Source organism: Camarhynchus parvulus, chromosome 7 (assembly GCF_901933205.1).
Source record: "Camarhynchus parvulus chromosome 7, STF_HiC, whole genome shotgun sequence".
Lineage (NCBI taxonomy): Eukaryota > Metazoa > Chordata > Aves > Passeriformes > Thraupidae > Camarhynchus > Camarhynchus parvulus.
Genome location: NC_044577.1, coordinates 1,807,486 through 1,828,639, shown reverse-complemented (window position 1 = coordinate 1,828,639; position 21,154 = coordinate 1,807,486). Strand labels below are relative to the sequence as shown.

At 45.2% G+C, this 21,154-nt stretch overlaps 1 protein-coding gene across 1 annotated transcript in view; it reads left to right on the top strand.

Annotated features, from left to right (window-relative positions):
• Nucleotides 1-21,154, top strand: part of IQCA1 (IQ motif containing with AAA domain 1) — a gene marked incomplete at its 3' end in the record, with an annotated part of 105,978 nt that overhangs the window by 32,851 nt on the left and 51,973 nt on the right. The window contains exon 7 of the mRNA XM_030951921.1: nt 19,598-19,658. Coding sequence (XP_030807781.1) covers nt 19,598-19,658 — 61 coding nt within the window. The remainder of the gene's footprint in view (nt 1-19,597; nt 19,659-21,154) is intronic.

Below are 21,154 nucleotides of genomic sequence, written 5' to 3'. Positions count from 1 at the left end.
TCAGCCAAGACCAGACAGCTCTCATTGATAAAAGCCCTTCTGGTGATTTAGCAGATGAAATTCTGCCCCTGGTGAAGGCAGTGGGAGAGCTGCCATCAGCTGCAGCACAGGCTGGCCATGGCCCAGTGCTGGAGCTCATTTGACTCTGGCTGAGTGAGGCAGTGATTTACAGAGCTGAGAGGAACCAGAGCGAGCTGCCTGAGCCCTGCTCTTCACAGCAGGCCTCTGTCTAAGTGACCACAATCACTTTCCCCTCAAACACATTTGCTGGCATCCAAAGGGGGTTAAAAACAACAAAAAAAATCAGCATATCTCTCCACAAGGGGAGTGTGTGTATCCTGCAGAGCCAGGCTTTCCTGCCAGAGAACTGGGAGCTGTGTCCTGCTCAGCAGAGGGCCAGGCCTGAAGTGTCAAGGTTTGCATTAATTATTACCTGCCAGGATATATTTTGGCTCTCCCCAAAGCCAGTCTGACAGATCAACAGCTAATTGTAGCTTATAAATTATTCTTCAACTAGGCTTTTTGACAGAGTTTACCATTTTTATAGTCTATTAAATAAATAGATAAAGGGGAACAAAGATTCTTTTGAATAAATGTTGCTGTGTGGAGTAGAAAATAAAGCCAAACTTCCACATTTTATCTTTGACTCTGAAAGGACTGTGATAGAAAATACAATTAGCAGGTATTGTCTTTCAGCACGGTTACTCTTAGATTACAAAAGGAATGAGCACATATTAAATTTCTCAACTTTTAAGAGCTGCTGTAAATATTTATCGCTTTCATTGCACAAGGGAACAGCTTCAGTCATTTCAAGTCCCAAAGCAGCTTCTTAGGAAGACAGGTTATAAAAAAGCCAAGGAAAGCAAAACCCAAAGGAATAGACTAAATGAAATTGTTCTGGTTGCTTATATCAATCCTACTGCAGAGAAGATAAAATAATTTTGATATAACATTGCGTTTTTCAGCCTTACCATTTGTCCTTCAATTTACCTGGGTTGACTTCTGTGGAGCTGCTCTTTTTTGGTTTGCAAATTATTCACATAAAGCCTTCCAGATTTCCATGTGGAAACCTGAGTGTCCAGCCACTCTAGAAAAGAAAGATAATTGTTTATGAAAGCTTTGTGAAGAAGGCATCATGCAGTTTACCTACAGACCTGCCCTTCTTTTATTTTTTTTCCAAGAGCAGGAGTACAAATGATGCAAAATTAGCAGTTGCTATGATTCTATAGATCTGAGTCTGGATGGTATTCACTTGAGTCCCACACATTCCATCCATGCAATTAATAACAGAGTTTCATATTAAGATACAGCAGAGCTGGGGTTTTAGCTTCCATTTCCTTTCCTGTTCCACACCAAACCCATTTTTCTGTAATTTCACATTTAGGGTTTTGTGCTGAATATGCAGAGCCAGTCATCTTCTCAACTCTTTACCCAGTGAATAAACCAGTTCTCAAATAACAAGTCTTGTTAAAGTCATCCCTAAAATGAATTTCAAAAAGGGATGGGCAGAAAAGGAGAGAGAGATCCCTTTATTATCCAGAGAAATACAGCAGTATCTTTGTCTAAGACAAGTCTTTTCTGACAGAAATCAATACAAAGGATGAGAAATCAAGATGAGGTTTTTATTACCAGAGATGGCCTCCAGAATCACAGGGGAGAGCCTCATGCACGGGCTCTGCTGTGCTGTGCCTCATGCCCTCGAGCTGTAACAAATTACTCCATGAATTTCTGGCAGGATTTATCCACCACTGCTCAGAGCTCTGGGGAGCATTTCATCAGTGCCATCACTGACCTAATAACAGGGGATCTAAGTAATAGCAACTTTTATGGAGGCTGTGTGTTATTCCCACAGATTTGGGGATTGGTTTTCGGGAGGGAGGAGGCAGTGAGGGGTAAATGTGCTTTCATAATAGGTTTACACTTTACTGATTAGCTTTGAATGATCTTCTTGCTCTGCCTGCTGACTCGAGTACTGTCAGAAAAGGAATTGGCCAAGCTTCATGGTGAGTGAATGAGACTCCTCCTGAAGCAGGGGGGGTTCCTGTGCTTTATTTATTCATTTTGAACATTCCTGACAGCCAGCCCAGGCTTTGATGCAGAGGGAAGAGAAAGAAATAGGAAGTGATGGTGTTTTGTTTCCCTTTTTTCCCCAGCCTGTTTTGTGGAGCTGAGTTTACTGCCAATACTCCTGTTCCTGGGGCTCCCTGGGCAGCAGGGGGTGGGGAAGGGGGAGGCAGAAGGGAGCTGAATGGAGAGAGAGGTTTTTGCACTGAAACCCCACAGAATAGGGAAAGTGTACATTTGTTTTGATGCCTTGTCAAGGCTGACCTAGAACAGAGACCAGACAGATCTAAAGAATAAAGCAGGGATTTATTAGGAGGCCTCAATGGATCCACCCTGGGCAGCACAAGAGCCCAGCCAGGGCTACACTCCAGATGAACCAAAATGGTCACAAAATGCATGACTGGTCATGAGGTCTCTAAATTTTGTAAGTTCTGCTATATTTGCATATTGGAGTTAATTGTCCACTTAAAGCTTTAGGTTATGAAGTCCCATCCTTCTTATTTTTCCTCTCTTCAGTCCACATTGTTTGTGCTCTTGGGCCTGAAATTTGGATCATTTGTCCTTGGTCCCCAGCTAGAGAAGGAATTGTTTTGTCTCCCTGCTCTGTGAGGAGAGCTTGCTGTCCCCTAATATGAAGCTCAGAAGTACACACTAAAGCAGTACAGAATGTGAAAAATATAAAAACTAAACCTGAGGCATCAGTGTCAGGCGCTGCCCATATGGCATTTCCCACTCCATGCACTCTGCTTTTTTGGAGTCAGTGGTGAAGCTGCCAGGCCATTCCTCAGCAGGGAAGCCTGGCCAACAGGGCAGAGAGGGATGGCACCCCAGCAGTGCCAACAGCAGCATCCCTTGTTCTGCTTCTGAGGAATCACGGCTCCGAACCATCCGGGCTCGCGGCGCTTTCCAGTCCCATCTGCCTCACCTCAACCTGCCAGCACTGCTTTCCAGCAGCCCAGAAACATGGGCTGCAGCCTCCACACAGCATGGAAGCCACTCCTGGAACAGCTGATGGGAAAATTGCTTAAAAACCAGGTTTGGTGGCACGAGGCACTCCAGCAGACAGTTGTCCAAGAGCAAGCGCCAGGCTGAAGATCTTCGCAACACAACCAGAGACATCCAACCCCTTGATCACAGGCCTCTTTCCATGCAATACCCTGTGAGTCTGGAAAAACCATTCTCTTTTTCTCTGCCACTCCTGCAGGGGCATTCCTGCTGTAGGAAGTCCTGCAGGAATTCCTGCTGTAATTTGTATTTACATACAAATATATACTATGTAAACCTTCTGTCAGACTTAAAAATTCCCTACAAATCTGTTTCCCACACTGCAGGGGCATTCCTGCTGTAGGAGCCTACCCAAAAAATGCCTCTTTGGTATTTGGCATTTGATACTCAGCACAGAGAGGAGTTGCTGCCACAAGAAGCTGTTTGTAGATGGCTGAAGAACCATTCTCTTTTCACCTAATGAAAATTCTCATTCCTTGCTTTCCCTGTCATCATTAAAGAATTCTCACATGCTCACAAACCACTTGCACGTGACATTCCACCCAGGAGCAGAAGTTACCAGCCAGGAGCAACTGTGAGGTCATGGTAAAAATCAGCATATGGGGATAAATAAGTGGTTGACTGCTAATTCCACCAGATGAGGATGAGCTGAACTAAATTAGAAAGAGATCTGTACCTCTACCATATTTTCTCCTGTCCTCACCTGGAGTTAAATACATCTTCACTTGCCCTCTTGTACTTCATGCAGTTTATACAAACCAAATTCTTCTGGAGAACAGCAAAAAACAAGGAGATTCTCCTTCTGATTTCCACTGCAGGGTTGTGTCTCTTATCCAAATCTTCTGGTTTTCCTCAGGAGAGTGAAGACAAGGTCTGAATTATGGAAATGAACCTCTGAAAGAGGATGGCACAGCCTGGGGTGTCCTCTGCCCAAACACTTGGTCTTCCTGCAGAAGTAAAGAAACATTATTAGAAGAGGCAGTGTCTGGAGGGGAGGGTTTCTATCACTAGTTTCACCTGTTGTATTACAGAGCCAGCAATCCCAGGTTTTGCCAAAGCAGCAATCCCTGTATCTCAACAATTAGTGCTGGTGCTCTCTGAGTGCCTCTCTCCCCTGCCAGGAGGCATTTCTGCAGGGACAGCTTCCACTCAGCATCCCTCTCCCTGAACACAGCTCAGCCTGCTCCCAGGTGCTGGGAGTTTCAAAATCCAGCAGGAAGCACCCAGGAAAGGCTGTCCAGGACCCAGCACACACATCCTGCTGAGCTCCTCGCTGCAAGCAGCCATGGCAGTGACTTAAAGAACATCTGTGGGAACTGAAATCCTGCCCCTGGGCTCCCGGCTCAGCCAGCCTCCAAGACTGATTAATTAACATAATTAGGAGCTGTAAACATTAATGGGTAATGTTCAAGCCTTTCCTAACACGTTCTTAAAAGCTTCCACTGTGTAGTTATCTGTTGACTAATTTTGGCAGGCATCTTTAGGGCTGGAGGGAGCAGGGGAATGGAATGCAAATGCACCACTGGCTCACGGGAGGAGTGAACCAAAGCAAATAACCCACTGGGTTCCTTTAATAGAGGGGAAATAAGTTATCAGAAACAAGAGAATTGTTTGTTTATGGCAGGGGAGAGTGGAGCCAACAGCTCTGCAACCTGTTTTCCCAGAGATTGGAATCAACTACCTAACCTGAAAGCCATTTGAAACAAAACAACAACAAAAAAACCCCTTCAGGCCTTTCTTGCTTATGGGATCATCTTTTTAGAAGTGTGAGCCCCTCTAATTCCAAAGGAGGGACAGCTGTTATGAAGTCCACCTGCAGTTAATCTACTTTACTGGGTGTCCATGGATTTACAGGAGGCAGGGGACACCTCTGGAAGCTTCTGTGCAGTGGCAGAAGTTGCCTCCTTCAGTGCAAGCTCAGAATTTACGAGTGTGCTGACATTAATGGAGGCAGCTCCATGGCTTTGGGGGGCACCAGCAGGAAGCCCCTGGATCCATCTATTTCCCACACACAGATAAATCTTGGCTGCAAGGTATCTGAAACAGCAGGGCCACTTGAACCCTGGTGTCACATCTCCAGAGAGGCATTGATAAGATCACCAATTCTGCTTTCTAAATCACCACAAACTCCAAGATAACGTTTTATTTCCAGTTTGACGCCTGGATTTATGATTGCCACCTCTGTGCAGGGATTGAAAACACATGCAAAGGGCTCTTTGCAACCCTGGATTTTGCTCATTCAACTATCCGAATTTCTGAGGAATGAAAAGAAGATTCTTAAAGCAGCACAGGTGCAAATTGAGCTCCCCAAGGGGCTTTCAACATAACAAGTCGTGCTCCTGAACTCTTATTTAATCACCAAGTGCACCAATGCTGCACATAAGCACATCTTCACCAGCTTTCCAAACACTGTGATTCCTTTCCAGATAGACACTCAGCTATCTGAGATCACAAAGCCCTTAGGGATCTTCCCTGACTGATCTCTCCTTTCCCTGAGAGGTTTTGCATTCACTGGGAAGAGGGTCAGGTCCTGATGTTATTTAATCGTCCTCATTCTAAGCAGACTCCCATTGACTTCCACAGGGATTCAGAGAATAAGACATTGTTGCTTTTGAGCCTTTTTCGAGGCTGCTTCAGCCAGGCAGAATCACAGTCTTGTTCTCCAAGCAGTTCACCAATGCAAAACCAGGGAAAAACACATTTCAGTGCCGTGGCACTTCGGGCTTTCTGCCTGTGATGGGGTTTTCCCTCAGCACCTTTTGCAGGAATGCTCAGAACTTCCAGCATTTGTGAGCTGATACCCAGCTCTCCATCAGGCAGGGTTTGCACTGCACACCTCTTGCCACACTTGCACACAAATTTATGCAGAAGCAACACGAAAAGCTCATTCAGATCTCAACAGCCTCCCATCAGCAAAGCCACAACAAGCACAGTTCTTCTACAGACCAGGCTCTCCTCAACCTGCTTGCTCCCAAATCACTTTGCCCAAAAAGTCTTTACCTTTTCCCCACCCAATTCCTGCCCTAGTTTCTGTCTCTGTAGTTTTCAGCTGTAGACCGAAGGCAAGATTGTCCTCAGCCTTTGTGAATTTTTACAGGCATAGCAGAGACATTTCTGTTCCAAAAGGCACGTGGACCAAAGAGAAAGGCAAAACTCCTGTGAACAGAAAGATGGGTCCAATTAAACATTTTCATTTATTTAGCATAATTATTATGCCTTTAACTATATTGATCCATTCTCACAGACCTGCCCATCCTGACCACTGCTCTGTAGGATAACTCCAGCCTTCCCAATTTTTGATTTGTAACTCTCTAGAAGTAAAATTCACCATTACAAAAAATTGAGTCTAGATTCCCTTTCCTACCTTCTTCAAATGGCTGCAAGTGACCCATGGATACCCACAGTCCACTGACCTTGAGGCTAAGCCTCCTGCTTAGAATTAAAGCTCCTAAAAATATTCCCTCCTTTGTACATCCAAAAGTCTGGAATCAGCTAAAGTAAATAGCATTAGTCTGAGCTGGCCCATTTGCACACAAGAAAAATAAAATCTGGTAACTAATTAGTTCATTTTCCTAAAGTACTTCATACTCATCTCCATAATACTTAGGAATTAAAAGTCTGAAAATGCAAAGTGTTCCCGACCTAATGCAGCAACCCCTCCGGTGAGATTCCCAAGGACACTTCCCAAACATTAGGTTTATTTGTTGTCATAGATACTCACACAGACACAAACATCAGTGGCACCCAGGGACTCACACTTGCCAGCAGCTTGTTGTAATAAAGCTCTACATGTCTGAAAGGCAGGATTGGGCTTTTTAAATTTTTTTTCCTGGAAGATCCTGCAGGCTGTGCCCGTTCAGTGGGTGTGTTAAGCTGCTGTCCTCCTCTGTTCCTTTCTCAAGCAGAGTCCTAACACAGCAGGCTGGGTTTCTGAAGGCAGGAACGGAGCAGTGGGGTGTTTCAAACTGATAACTGGGGCCTGATGTTCACCTTGGAGCTGGTTTCTCTTTCAGGAATCCAGCTAGATACCTACTAGGCTTGGCCCAGGGGAGCCTGCTCTGCCATCTGATCTGCTCTTGGTTTAACCAGCAGAGCCTGGTCCTAATCAATGAGAAAGAAAGAAAGGAAGAAGGGAATGAATCCCAAGGGGAAGGGAAGAGACCCAACCCAGCTATTATTTCACTCTACTGTGACAGGGAGAGGTGTCTTCTCCAGCAAGTTAATACAGAGCAGGAGGAAGAAGCAATTTTCCCCACTTCCCCATTTCCAACAAGCAAAGATCTGCTGGGATACAGAAACAAGAAACAGGCAAAGAAAAAAGAGCCAGGAGTCCCACTGGTGCCTGGCAGAAGCACTGAAGAGCCAGTGGCTGGCAGAGGAGAGGTGTTTAATGGATATTCTGGGAAGAGAAAGACTAAGGGAAAAGCTCAGAACTAGGGAGAATAAAAATGAGCGTGAAGCACAGAGCAGTGGCTCCCAAGCTCCAGCCCTTGCTCCACAGATGGATCTCTTTGGAGAAGCAAGCAGAGGAGCTGGAAAAGGCATTTTCAGCCTTGGCTCTGTAGAATGCAAAGAAGAAAGGAGGCAAGTGGGGTAAAAAAGAACCGTGGCATGGACTGACACAAGCAGAGCAAAGGGATAGCAGAAGCAGCCACGAGGAGCTGGAGAGGCAGAATCAGAAGAGAAGGGATGAAAGAGGCATAAAACTGGGGGAAAAAAGCCCCTATCAGTTACCATTTTGATAAATAGGCACAGTTAGGAGCAAAGACTGACAGAAAATAGGGAGTGTTTCCAAGGCAAAGACAAAAGAGCAGTTCCCAAATGTCTGTGGCAGGTGGATATATTAAAAAAGACTTGATTGCCAAGAGAACAGATTTGACTTGGAGAAGATGAAGGAATCAAGTCATGGCTGGGAATGTGGCTGTGGATGACAGCCTGTTATTCTTTCCCCCAAGAGAAGAAGGATGTGTTTAATTCTGAAATCCAGTTGTTTCCCTGTTTTCACTGGCAAGGGGCTTTTTCCCACTTTGCACCCTGGGGACCACAGCAGGGGAATGTCTGCTGGAACACGAGGCAGATTCAGGGCACTGTGGCTCCAGAGTGCCAGCAGGATTATTTAACAGGCTGCTGACAAGTTCCTGAAGTGCTGAATTCCTAGTGAATTCCACACCCAGCAGAGAAAATTCCAGGCTTACACTGCAAATCCAGCGAGGAGGAGCTGAGGGGGATGGAGGACACAGGCAACAGGAGCAGGTTATCCCCTAAACCTCAACATCTCCATGGTGGAATAGCTGGAACAGGCTCTAGGTGACAGCAGAACACTGGCTGCAATCCCAGGGCTGGGAAACATGGCAAGCACACTTGAGACAAAGCTTTTTTTAAAATTATTTGATAATTTCCCTCAAGAACTACTAGGCTGCTCCTTTGTTAGATGGGCAGTGAGGGTTGGTGAGCACCTAGGGAAGCTCTTCCCAGGGCAAAATTCACATTAAAGCCACTCTATCCAAATCCTGTACTCAGATTCAAGGCTGGAAAGGTTTGATGACAGTATTTCTGTGGGCAGAGCAAGAACTTGCCTGAAACCTGAGTCACATCCATTCCTTCCAGAGCCAATGTGTTTCAGTTTTACTGGGAATTTCAGCATGGGGGAGATTAGTCAGACTCCATCAAGCAGGTTGTTTTTATTATCCAGGTCAGAGTCCAGGGCTTTTAAGTCATGCTGCATTGCAGCCCTGTGCAGAGACAACAGAAATTCCAATTATTTATAGTCATTTACTCTAAAAACACCCAGCTCTTATGGTTTGTGTGCTGTGTCAGGCAGGCTTAGGATCATCCTAGGCTGAATAAAAGACATTTAAGAGCATATAAGGGAGTTTGGGTGGCTCTTCTTAGGCTCTGCTTGTACAAAATAGCTATATCAACAGTAATAATAACTAAATCAGTAAGATCTTGTGCTAAATACAAATGTGTTTGAATTTCCCCATCCCTGGAAGAGTTCAAGGCCAGGCTGGACAGGGCTTGGAACAACCTGGGACAGTGGAAGTTGTCCCTGCCTAGGGTATGGAATGAGATGAACTTTAAGGTCCCTCCAACCTAAAGTATCCGTTGATTCCATGACTTGAGCAAAGGGTGTAGAAGCATGAAAAAAGCTGGTTCAGTATTTCCTGAGACATTTATGGAATAGCAGGAAGCTTCCTGGCCCTGAAATCTGTTCAGATACTCCCCTGTCTCTTCCCAGAGCCCCTTACTGCCTCAGTAATCCTTTGGTGGCTTGGAAAGGAAATTCACTCTCCTGCTTTGTGTTCCTCATCACACAGGGAAAGCAGCTCTAAAACAGCTCTTCCCAGATTTTATTTTTTTTTTTCTGGAAAGCATCTCTAATCCAGCAACCAGTCCTGAAGCTGCTGGTTGAAAGCATGGCTGTGAGTTAAAGCCTGTGTAGCTGCAGGACTTCTCCAAGCATTCCAAGGCAAAGCACAGTTGTTCCAAAATTCCAGAGCCAGAGCTGTGCCATATGCTGAGATGTACTTCCATCAGAGGGTCAGCTCTCAGGGCTGCTGCACAGGGGGTAACTCCATCCCAGAACATCCTCCCACCTCCATCCCCTCCTGAAAAACCCCATCTGACACGTGGCTTTGTCCCTGTCCCTGTCCCAGGCTGGCATTTTGGGAAGACTGGCAGCGAAGGTGGGAGCGGCCGATTGCTGCCTCTCCCACGTGTGTGCCTGCATTCCCTTCTGCCCAAATCTCCCCATCCTTTGCCCCAGGGAGCTCTGCTATCCTGCAATGAGGCCATCCCAGACAACTGATCCTCTGCAGAGGCCTGGCAAGCAGCACAGTCACGTCTCCAGGCCTGGAGAACAGCACAGAAGATTGAGCAAAGCTGCCCTGCAGGGCTCACCTCCCAACTGCACGTCCCACCCCACCTTGCCTGTTCCACCACTTTGGGGAAATTCCCTGTGTTTGGGCTCTCTGCTGCTTCCCAGAGCAGGCTCCAGCTCCAAATTCCCAGAGAATATCCCTTATATCCCTGGTTTTCCAACCTCTTTGCCACATTGCCAGCAACTCTCAGCAGCACCGACTCCATCTAGCAAAGAAATTATTTAAAAGCACATTATTAAGCCATCATTTAAATTAACAACAATAAAAAAGCTGCACTTGTGCTTATTTTTGATTAAATCTGAGTGTATCCCTCATGCTGAGTAATGTGCAGAAGGAATCAGTCATTTGGAGAGGCAAAAGGTATTCAACTCTATCAGTCTGCACAATTCCAGCCAATTTTGAGAAACTATTGATCACACCAAAGAGCTACAGGATTAGAACATCCAAATTTTTCTCTCCCAAAACTAAAAAGGTGAGAGTTAAGGAACTTGGCACCTCCAGGCACTACAGTGTGTTTCTTGGACTGCAGAGATGACTGGGGTTTTGAGCTAAAACTCCTGATAAATGGCTGCTCTTAATACCATGCCTGGCTTAGAGCTGAGCTCATCTGGAATGTTTCTCCTGGTCTTTTCCCACACTTTTAAAATGCCAAAGTAGAGGTTCTAAATTATTTTTCTTTCTAGTGAGCTCTGTGGTTATTAGCATTGACCAGGAGTGTAAACATCTCTAATTTTATAGATGGACTTTGCAACATTCTCCCTTTTTCCCTGGTTTTACACTCTGTGTGCACCTGATGGGGGGATTTATTCCAATAAGGCTGCACAAGCCACTTGGGATGAACATGGAAAAATCAACCACTGAGACTGCTTTCATCTGCATGAAATTGCCTCAGAATTATCATTAAATAGCTCATTTATGCTTTCACATAAACCACAGAGAACCAGATCTCTTGCAGTGGACAAGGAGCTGTCCCTGAGCCATGAGTGTTCCCTAGGGGACAAGAAGGTCAATGGGATTCTGGGGTGCATCAGGAAGAGCATTCCCAGCAGGTCAGGGGGGGATCCTGCCCCTCTGGAAGCACCTGGAAGCCCTGGGAAGCACCTCTGGAGTGCTGAGTCCAGCTCTGGGCTCCTCAGGACAAGAAGCTCCTGGAGGGATCCAGCAGAAGCTGCAGAGGTGATGAAGGGATTGGAGCATCTCTGAAGAGGAAAGGATGAGCTTAAGAGTAGCCACAGCTGAGAGGGGACCTCTGTAATGTGTATAAATATCCAAAGGGTGGATATTTATATATCTGGATATTCCAGAGCATGGACCAGGCTCTGCTCCATGGGGCCCAGCAATGGGAACACAAGGAACAGGCAGATGCTGAGGCCCAGGAGTTCCACCTGAGCAGGAGGCAGAAATTGTTCCCTGGGCAGTGACTGAGCAGTGAACAGAGTGTCCAGGGAGGCTGTGGAGTCTCCCTCACTGGGAATATTCCAGAGCCATCCAGACACAATCGTGTACCCTGTGCTCTGGGATGACCCTGCTGGAGCAGGGAGGTTGGACCAGACCCTCACTGTGGTCCCGTCCAACCTGGCCCATTCTGGGCAGTGAAAGAGAAAGCAGTGTCTGGTTACATCCCTAAAAACCATTTTCAGCTTCTCTTTTCCCACTGACATTTTCCTGGTGCATCACAAGTGCTTCTCAAGGCAGTTCAGTCTTGGGTGCAAATAGTGATTCCAGTTTTAAATGAGTTCTCCAGCCACTCTCCCAAGTAGTGATGCAGTGCCTGATGCACCTGGTCACACTCTGTCCTTTGGAAACTCCTGAGGTTAAATCGTGGGCAGGCAGCAGGTCAGGGGCACAGTGGGACAGCCATGACACAGTGGCTGGAGAGCATTTTAATCCAGAGAGGCAAAAAAATAAGTTCTGTCAGCCTGGGCTGGATTTCTGCACTGATACCACAGCTATAAGGCAGAGATAGAAATACTGCAATGTGTCTGATGCCACCTCAGATCCATCCATTTTCATCACACTGCAAAAATTACATCAATGAAAATCACACCATTTACCCACAAGCAGGGTTGTCTAATCACCATAGCACTCCTACATGTCCTACTTGTTGGAATATTAGATACCTAGTATTGAAAAAAAAAGGGTGGATCAAAGTACAGAGCTTCTGTGCTCCTTCCAGGCTCCCAATCCCAGTTTTCCAGGCAGATACAAAGGGTGTCTCTTTGCACAGCATACACAGGGAGGCTGGCACACCCCAGCAGCACTGCATTGTCCTCAGTTTTAAGTGATGGGCCATGGCAAAGCAGTGTGGAGCAGCCAGGTTAGAGCCTTCTTCCCCTCCTGCAGAGATGCATTTTGGTCCACCTTGACTTCTGAGAAGCAAAAACATTTGCTCAAATTTCTCATAAACAAATCCCATAAAACAAAATGCTCTCTTATACTCCATTTCACTCCAAATCCCAAAGAAACTTGTGATGTTGGAGGGCAAGTTATTTCTTTTGGCTGGCCTTGCTAGAAAAAAAATGGCATGCTTTATTTTCCTCTTTACAGGATTCATATTGTGTTAATAAAGTACTCTTGATTCCCTCTGGCTGACTCTGCAGGAAAACTATTCTTACAAAGCTTCTAGTCTGGGTTAAAGTAATCTTGCTTAAAACTGCCCATAATTGTTTCAGTCTCTTAAGTTGAATGCTGAGCACTGGAAATTCTGCCAAATTTGAGCCAGGATTGGGTGTTCTACACTGGCAGGATAAGCTGACCAAGGGTAAGGAATTCAGTAAATGCAGAGGGAATTTGACCTGGTGTTTCTTTGAGCCAGCTTCTGTATTTCTGACCTTGCTCTGAAGAGAGTGGAAAGACATGAGAAAAATCAAACCAGATGAGAGTTTAATGGGAGCTATTCCATCAGGGAGGCCCCAGCCCTGGAGCAGCCCCTGGGGGCAGCTCTCCTGCTCACCAAGGGCTGGTCTCCTGCTCACCCAGGGCTGCTCATCCTGCTCTCCTGCTTACAAGGACTCCTTACCCTGCTCACCTTGCTCTCCTGCTCACCCTGCTCTCCTCCAAAGGCTGGAGACAGCCACCAGGAAGCTGACACTGGAAAGGAGCCTGGGGACAGCCAGACTGGGAAAGAAGGGGAGCAGCCCTTCATCCTTGGAGAAATCCCTGGAGGAATGCAGCTCTGGTAAACACAGGGTGATCAACAACTCCAAAAGAGTTTCCTTCTCCAAAGGAAACACACTCAAGGAACTTCAGAGCTAGAAAATCAAGCACTGAGGTAGTGCTGGATGTTTTCCCTCCAGGGGCAAGGATGGGACACCCAGGTGTCCTCAGATCCATCAGGAGATGCTTTCAATGTTATTCCACACCTTGCAGCTCTGCCCAGAAGTCAAGCCAAAAACTCTAAATAACCTTCCAGGGATCTGCTTTCCAGCCCCTTTTAATCTTCCCATTTCCATGCTTGGTGGGTACATTGAGTGTTCTCTAGGTTAGTCTGAGCCTTCAGCACAGCTTGGTTGGTACCAGCTCTTGCCAAGCAGTTCAGTTCTATCAGCCAGGATGTGATTTTTCCCAATCCTCAGTTAATTCAAATGGGAGCTCTGAGTAAACTTTGGGCAACATTTTTTGAGTGTATGGAGGAACATGCAAAATCAGAGCACCAGAACGTTTCATCAGTGTCAATATTACAAAGTTTCTCTTCTGATTGTAGCAGGTTTTCTTTTAACTTAAGCTAATATTGGAAGACTAAGTGGCTTTGGTTTTCCTTGGCATTATTCATGCCCAAGCTGCCTTTTATTCCCATTCAAAAACCTAGGAGCCATTTGCAGTGCTATCATCCATGTCTCCAATTATCTCAAGGAGAAAAACCTATTGCCATTTTAAACCAGCAATGATTTGTCAGAATTTTGAAGAGAAAAAAAAATGAAAAATCCTTTTCCCTCGTGATTTTTACAGCAGGAATCAGGATAACCAGGAGTCCTGGCAGAGAAAGCTCATGCCCCAGCCCACCTAAAGGGGAACAGAGATTCCCATTTTTCCATTACATTAATTACTTATTGCTATCCCAAAAAGACCAGAAGGATCCTTGGAAAGGTAATAACTTCATGACAAAGCAGAACAGACTCTTTTGCTGCAAGAACTCAAGCAGCTTATGAACAACTGCACTGGGTCAGCCAAAGGTCTACCTTTCCTGGCCAGTAACACCCCATGTAATAAAACTATCAGGGAGAATTACCACATTCCTCATTTAGGTCTGTCCCCTCCAACAACTGTTCCCAACTATTACTTGCCTTTGAAGTTCCCTTCTCCCATTTCAGATCTAAGGCAGGCACTGGGGACCCAAAAGACCATTCTAATTATGATAGTTACTATAATAAAGGATATCACCTTTCCCCACAAACCTTGCCTCCTCATTCCTCCATGGGAATGCTTTCCCTTGCACATTGTTGGCCTCACTACACTTGATCTTCAATTTTCAAAGCTGAATATTTATGCAGAACAATAAAGTTTCTGATCCTCCAATTACCCTGCACTGAAATGCTTCCATGCATAACAAGCACACGTACAAGCAAACAGTGGGAGGATCAGGACCTGAGATAAAACATCAGTTGTAATGTTGTCTGTGTCCAAACTCATTAAAGATGATAAGAAGCCCGTGGAAATCAATCTCACTTTATAAGTAATTCTGTATTTGCCCATTGGTTATTTTTTCTGGAAGTGATTTTCAAAGAGCTAAAGAGAGCACAAATACAAAAGGGAAAAAAAGCACCACAGCAAAGACACCCAAAATAAACCAGCACTGCTATTTAAGCAGTCTGAGAGAATCCATATCAGGTGGGATTACAGAAACAGGCAAGAGCTACACAACTGAGGAGGATTTTATTTCTTTAAAGAGCTCCCCCCTCTTAGTCTGTGTCCCATTTCTGCACAGAACACCCCTGTGTCCCTCCACTCAGAGCCTTCACCATCATTCATGCCTCCTCTTCTGCACACAGCCCACATCTTTTCTTCCCCTGAGAAGACTTAAACACTGTTGTTGCTCCAAAGAACAATTTATTTTTCCTGACAAGGCCTTTTATGCAATTAGCTGGAGAAACCATAGCCAAAAAGAAAGAATAACACATGTAAAACCACGCCAGAGAACAGAGTAGGTAGGAACTTGTTGAGTCTATTACCAGACAAAATGTTTAAATCAATGGTGTGCTCTCATAAATCAAAAGCCACATTTAGTCCTAACTATAACCATCCCCAAGCAATGAGGAATAGAGAGAAAACACTTTAGAAAAAATTTGAAGCTCCTCAATGAGGAAGGGGGGAAGCAGCAGATGAGACAAGCACAATGCAGGGTCATCTCCCAGACAAAGGATTTATTGTACAGGTGAGAATGGAGGTGCCACAGCACTGAGGGCTGAGCAGAGCCTGCCAATCACCCCGACTTGTCCCAGTCTGGTGGTGATTTGGAGACATTACAGAACCATTTGAACCTAGTTAAAACTTGGACATTTATGTGGGGTTTGTGCTGTACAAATATTGAGCCCAGAAGAGCCAGAACTCTTTGCTACAGATCACAGACAAAAGGATTTGCACTGCAGACCATAAAAGATCATTCTTTTTCAATTACACTTGACAGGTCTGAGTTATTGTAAGAGGAATAGGTTTGGAGCAGTAACAGTGAACCAGAGAACATAATGTAATTTGAGAAACAGCACAAAAACCTCATCACATCCTTTTCCTTTTCAGCTGGGAGTGCAAGATCGTATCTTTTCACCCCTCCATCCTTGTTCATCCCTTTACTCTTCCACTTGAGCTGCTTTGATTCAGATTTAGGGCTCCCATTCATCCCAATTAGATGGCTTTTCTGTAAAGCTGCTTTCCAACCCCTGCTCTGCTTCCGTTGACAGGATTTCACTGCTTTCCAGAAAAGTGATGGATTTCTCACATACCACAATTTCTAAAGGTCCCTTCTTCAACAGCATCCTCCTCAGCACAGAAACCTTGAGCAGTTGTGCTAAAGCAGTGGCTCTGACCCAAAGAAGGATCTTTTTGCCTGCTGTGAGCTCCAGCACTCCTCATTTTTATTTGCAGCAGTGCAAGCAGAGGCTGCTGCTCGGTGCCTGGGAACAGAAAACGAGGAGCAGGTCACCCCCAGGAGCCATCCTCAGCTCCCTGCCTGCAGGCTTTGGGCTCCTGAGGGCCTCCCCAAGCTGCTGCTGGGGTTTGTCTCACAAGGAGGAGGTTTCTTCCTAGCCCTGTCCTTCCATCTCCCCTTCTTCACTCTGTTCAGCCACCGAGCCCAGTCCCACCAAACAAACTTCATTTGTTCCTTCGGGCAATTGGTTTTACTGGAACTGCATCCTCCCTAAGAAATCCAGGACAATTTGCTTCTGCTTTTGCTTGCAGCGCTTAGCACGTTGTCAGCACTCCCACTGAAGCAATCACACTGAAAACAAGAGTTGCTTCTTCCAGTTCTGGCATTTACACATTTTTATGAGACGCTGGAAAAGTACAGTTGGATATTTCTCCCCCTTGCAAATGCTGAGACAGTAATAAGTAACAGATTCACAGAGTTCTGACTCGGATCTAGGTGTCTCTGACATGTACCATGGCTTTCAAATATATTACACACTCTAATGCTCCTGTTATCAAGAGCTTAAGCTTTTTACATCCTCCTCTCCCCATCAGCAGTGGAACCAGGGAGGATTCTCATCACAAAGCTCCCCTGCACACTTCCCACAAAACAAAGCAGCCTGCTGGGGCTCCAGTTGGGAGCGACTTCTTGCATCATCTGGGATCATTTTCTTACCCTGTTATTACCTCTAATCACCAATACTTCAGTGTTTCTAGGAAGTTTCAAAAGGGGAAGGCAGTTAAAAATTATTTGAACAAATAATATTGTGAAGCAAGCTCAGAATCCCTCCACAGTGTTTGGGACCTCCTCCTAATTCAAAAGCTGTTCATGGGACACAGCTGGTGGGACCCTCTTCAGCCCTGGATGAAGTGCAGCTCATCTGATGGTACAAAGATATAAAAATTTAAAATTATAGAGTGGTGTGGGTAAGAAGGGACTTTGAACACTATTTAGTCCCACTCCACACCTTCCACTGTCCCAGGTTGCTCCAAGCCCCATCCAGCCTGGCCTGGAACACTTCCAGGGATGGGGGGCAGCCACAGCTTCTCTGGCTGTTCATTTTATCCTGGTGTTTCCAACTGCAAACCAAGGAATTTAGATCCAGTTGAATCTAAATGAACATCCTAAGATAAATGCCTGAGACAACCCATTGCGATGGCTCTGAGTAGAACGCTGCCAGAAAGTGAAGGGGGAATGAAAATTGAGATTCATTATGTTTAAAGTGGACTTTTGACCAGGGAGATGAATGGCTGCATTTTTCTGGGCAGATTTACAGGCCAAATGAATCCCTGGTTTAACCTCTGAACTCGGAGGGTTTCATAATGGGAGGAATTTGCCTATTGGGGGTCATGCATGTGAATTCCCAGGCATTACAAGATTGAAGTTGTGGTCATTTCAACATAGAAGAGAAAGAGGAAAACCCACAAGAGGGTGGGTAGGGAAATAAGATTTAAGAGTGCTGTTTCCCAGACCATCAGACAGCAATGGATATACTCAAGAACAAAACAGATGCCCTGGAAGAATTAGAACATCAAAATGTTTGGTACTCTCTGCTCTGAGGTCACTGATGACCATGGAAAATCACATCCTGCAGTGCCCTCAACCAGAAAATCCCAGTTATCCCTGACTGCTCAGTAAATTCCTGACCCTCTTTCCATGGAAAGATGGACATTGTCTTCTCCTCACCTATTTTTTGGCATAAGCACCTGCTGAAGTTGCTACCAAAAAAAAGGTGAGAGGAGCCACATCACCCCAAACAAGTGCACCAGCTCAGAGGAGGAGAATCACCCAGAAAATACAGATTATAAACCAGAAAACCCTTCCCAATTTCAGAATATGGTAGAATTTCTACAGCACTCAGATATACTCAGCATACATCCCCAGAGGTAAATATCACAGAATGGTTTGGGTTGGAGGGAACCTTAAAAAGAATTTAATTCCAACCCCCCACCATCTCCAAGAGCTGCGAATGATTTAAAAGCGAAAAAGGGAGTACAAATACCAAATGTAACATGAATAAATATTGGCAGCTGGCCCTGGTATCATGTTCAGTGGGCTCCCAGCTGATTCTTCACCCACAGTGCATTTGCCTTTCCTTCCTCCCAGCTGGCACTGAGGTAGCAACAACCTCAATTACAAATTTTGGGAAGTCTTTTACTGTTACCAGACTTGTAGCAGCATTTCAGGCTGCACTTAACATAAAACTGAGCTATTTTCTGGCTGTCTGTAAAAAATGGAACACGAGCTAACATTAAATAATAGAACAGGCAGGGTTTTGAGGCCAAAATCCCGTTCTTAATGGATTTTTAAAAAACACACTGACAAGCACAGCCCTTTGTTGATGCAGGCTGGTTTCTGGGAATGCAGTGACCAAGAATTAGAAGGATTTGCATGTAGAACTTGTAACTGTTGAACAAGCCAGAGCTCCCAAGCACAGATGAATGTTTGTTGATTCTGCCCTAATTGGTGTTGCATTAATACCAGCAAGAGATCCCAACCCTACACGTGGTGCTACAGAAACAGAACAGATGCTCTGTTCCAATGATCTCAGCTTAAAACTGAGCCTGCAGCTTAACACCAGACTAGCAATATCCCTCAAGGTACCAGTTGTTTAAAAAAAAAAAAAAGAAAACATTTTTAGGAATAGTGTTGACCTTTCTGAGCTCTTTTCTTCTCCAGGGAAATTTCATTTCATTTAGAGGAAATATAACCATGCTGTTTGAAAGTATCACAAGGGTTTTTCTGCACTGTCAGAATTTTCTTTGGAACAGAAAAAATCTTCCTGATATTACCAAATAAACAGAAAATCTTACAAATATATTTCACCAAGCAACAAAAGGGAAAGAAGTTAAAGGGTCTTATCAGTATAAATGGCCTTGGGGCTGGAGTTATTTTCTGTATCTTTTAATCCCTTTCTGAAAGGTCTGGAAGCTCCCTGTGTTACCCATGAAACCTTCCCACAGTCACCAACTGCCCCTTCCCAGCTTCCATCACCACCAAGTCCACTGGAAATTTAGGAGTGGTAATCCTGACATTTAGAGATTAAATCCTGATTTAAGCAAAATAACTCTTCTTTTAAAAAAAACATACAAACTGGATGTTGAAAGGAGAGAGTTGGGCTATGAATGTTAAATAATGTAAAATAACATAATAACCATTCCCAGAATGGTTTGGGTTGGAAGACCCCTTAAAGTTCATCCCATTCCCCCCCTGCCATGGGCAGGGACATCTCCCACTAACCCAGGGTGCTCCCAGCCCTGTCCAACCTGGCCTTGGACACTGCCAGGTACAAACACTTCAATCTCCATCTCTCAGCTAGGCAGGAATCTGCAGTTTTAGGAATTTCCCTGAGAATCTGCAGTTTTTGTTGGGCCATGGGATAAGAGACATGGATTGGTAACTGTCTTAATGAACTTACAGGACAGAAACCACTGCCATAAGAAGCTTTTCTGCTATCTAACATCTTTATCAACCAGGTGAAAAATGATGAACTCTAATTCCTCTTCCACTTTTGTTTCTCCCACAGGCATATCACAGGCAGGTTTCCTGACTATCCCCCTGAGAAGACAGGCGGTTCCAAGGCTTTAATTATGGAAAAACATCCAGAGGAGGTACTGTCCCTCTTTTAATGAAAAAAAATTCATGGTGTTGGAGAAGGATTTGCTACAGAACATGCTAGTTTATTTAAGCAACAATTTTCCCTAACAGTGGCTCCAGTTCTCCAAGAACCTTATGGTTAAAAGCTTTTTGTTGCAAATAAAAGAATGAGGTTTTTTCCCAGGGTGTTTTCATCAGGTGCTGAAATCTGTTCCCTTTTGGGCTGTGCAGCCACTGAATCACGACTGAAGGTGCTCAGGTGAATGGGAAAGAAGTGGAGAACAACAGCAGAGGAGATTTTCCAGTGCAGGCAGGGCTAAGCCTTGATTTACTGCCAAGGCTCATTAAGCAAATTGAACATCCCAGCTAAGGAAGTATCTCAGTTTGTGTGTGCTGTAGGTTGTTTTTCCTGGTAAATCCCTCTCCTGATGTCTCTGGCTAATGGAAGTGGCTGATAATCTCTTCCTCTGATCACAGAGTGTCACACAGGGAAAGTGATTAAGCCCAGCTGAAGGCAGTGCTGAGCACTTGGAGCCTTTCCCACCCATCCCGAGGAGCCAAGGGGGTCATGGGTCTGGTGGGGGAGAACAGGAAGCAGGATTTGGCCCCTGAGTCAACCACTGTGCTGGGCTAGCAAAACTTAAGAGGTCAAAACCCAAATTCTGTGGTCCTGAAAGCCCCACCCCTGAGGCGGGTGGGGTGCACTAACCGGTGCTCTCACACAGGCATGGCAAAAGAGGATTTTTATAGAATCACAGAATGGTTTGGGTTGGAAGGGAGGTAAAAATCATCTCATTGCAGCCACCCTGACACCTTCCACTAGCCCAGGTTGCTCAGAGCCCCATCCAGGCTGGCCTTAAATGCTTCCAGGATGGGGAATTTTGGATCCAGTCCTCCCTGGGATCCCAGGGAGGAGCCTGGGGCACACAGCAGTCTCTGTGTGGTTTGGGGGGATGTAAGGACAGCACAGATCACAGCACTAACCATCAGCTAGCTTTGCTAAAAACACAGGAAAGCTGCTGCAAACTGCTCCCTGTGCCCCACTAAAACTGAGTTTGGGGCATGCTCCTGCTTTCAGCCAGGTTCAGGGGCTAAATCCTGCTAGGCTTTGCTCTGCTGTGTGGAGTTTGTGAGGTCCCCAGGACAAGGTGAGAGATGAGAATCTGACTCCATGTTCTCAGAAAGCTGATTTATTATTTTATGATATTATATTAAAGAATGCTATACTAAAACTATACTAAAAAAAGAGGATACATCAGGAGGCTTAACAAGAATGAATAATAAAAACTCGTGACTGACTCCTCAGAGTCCAACACAGATGGACAGTGATTGGTGATTAATTAATAACAATTCACATGGAACCAATCAAACATGCATCTGTTGGATAAACAATCTCCAGACCACATTCCAAAGCAGCAAAACACAGGAGAAGCAATCAGGTAATTATTGTTTTCATTCCTCTCTGAGGCTTCTCAGCTTCCCAGGA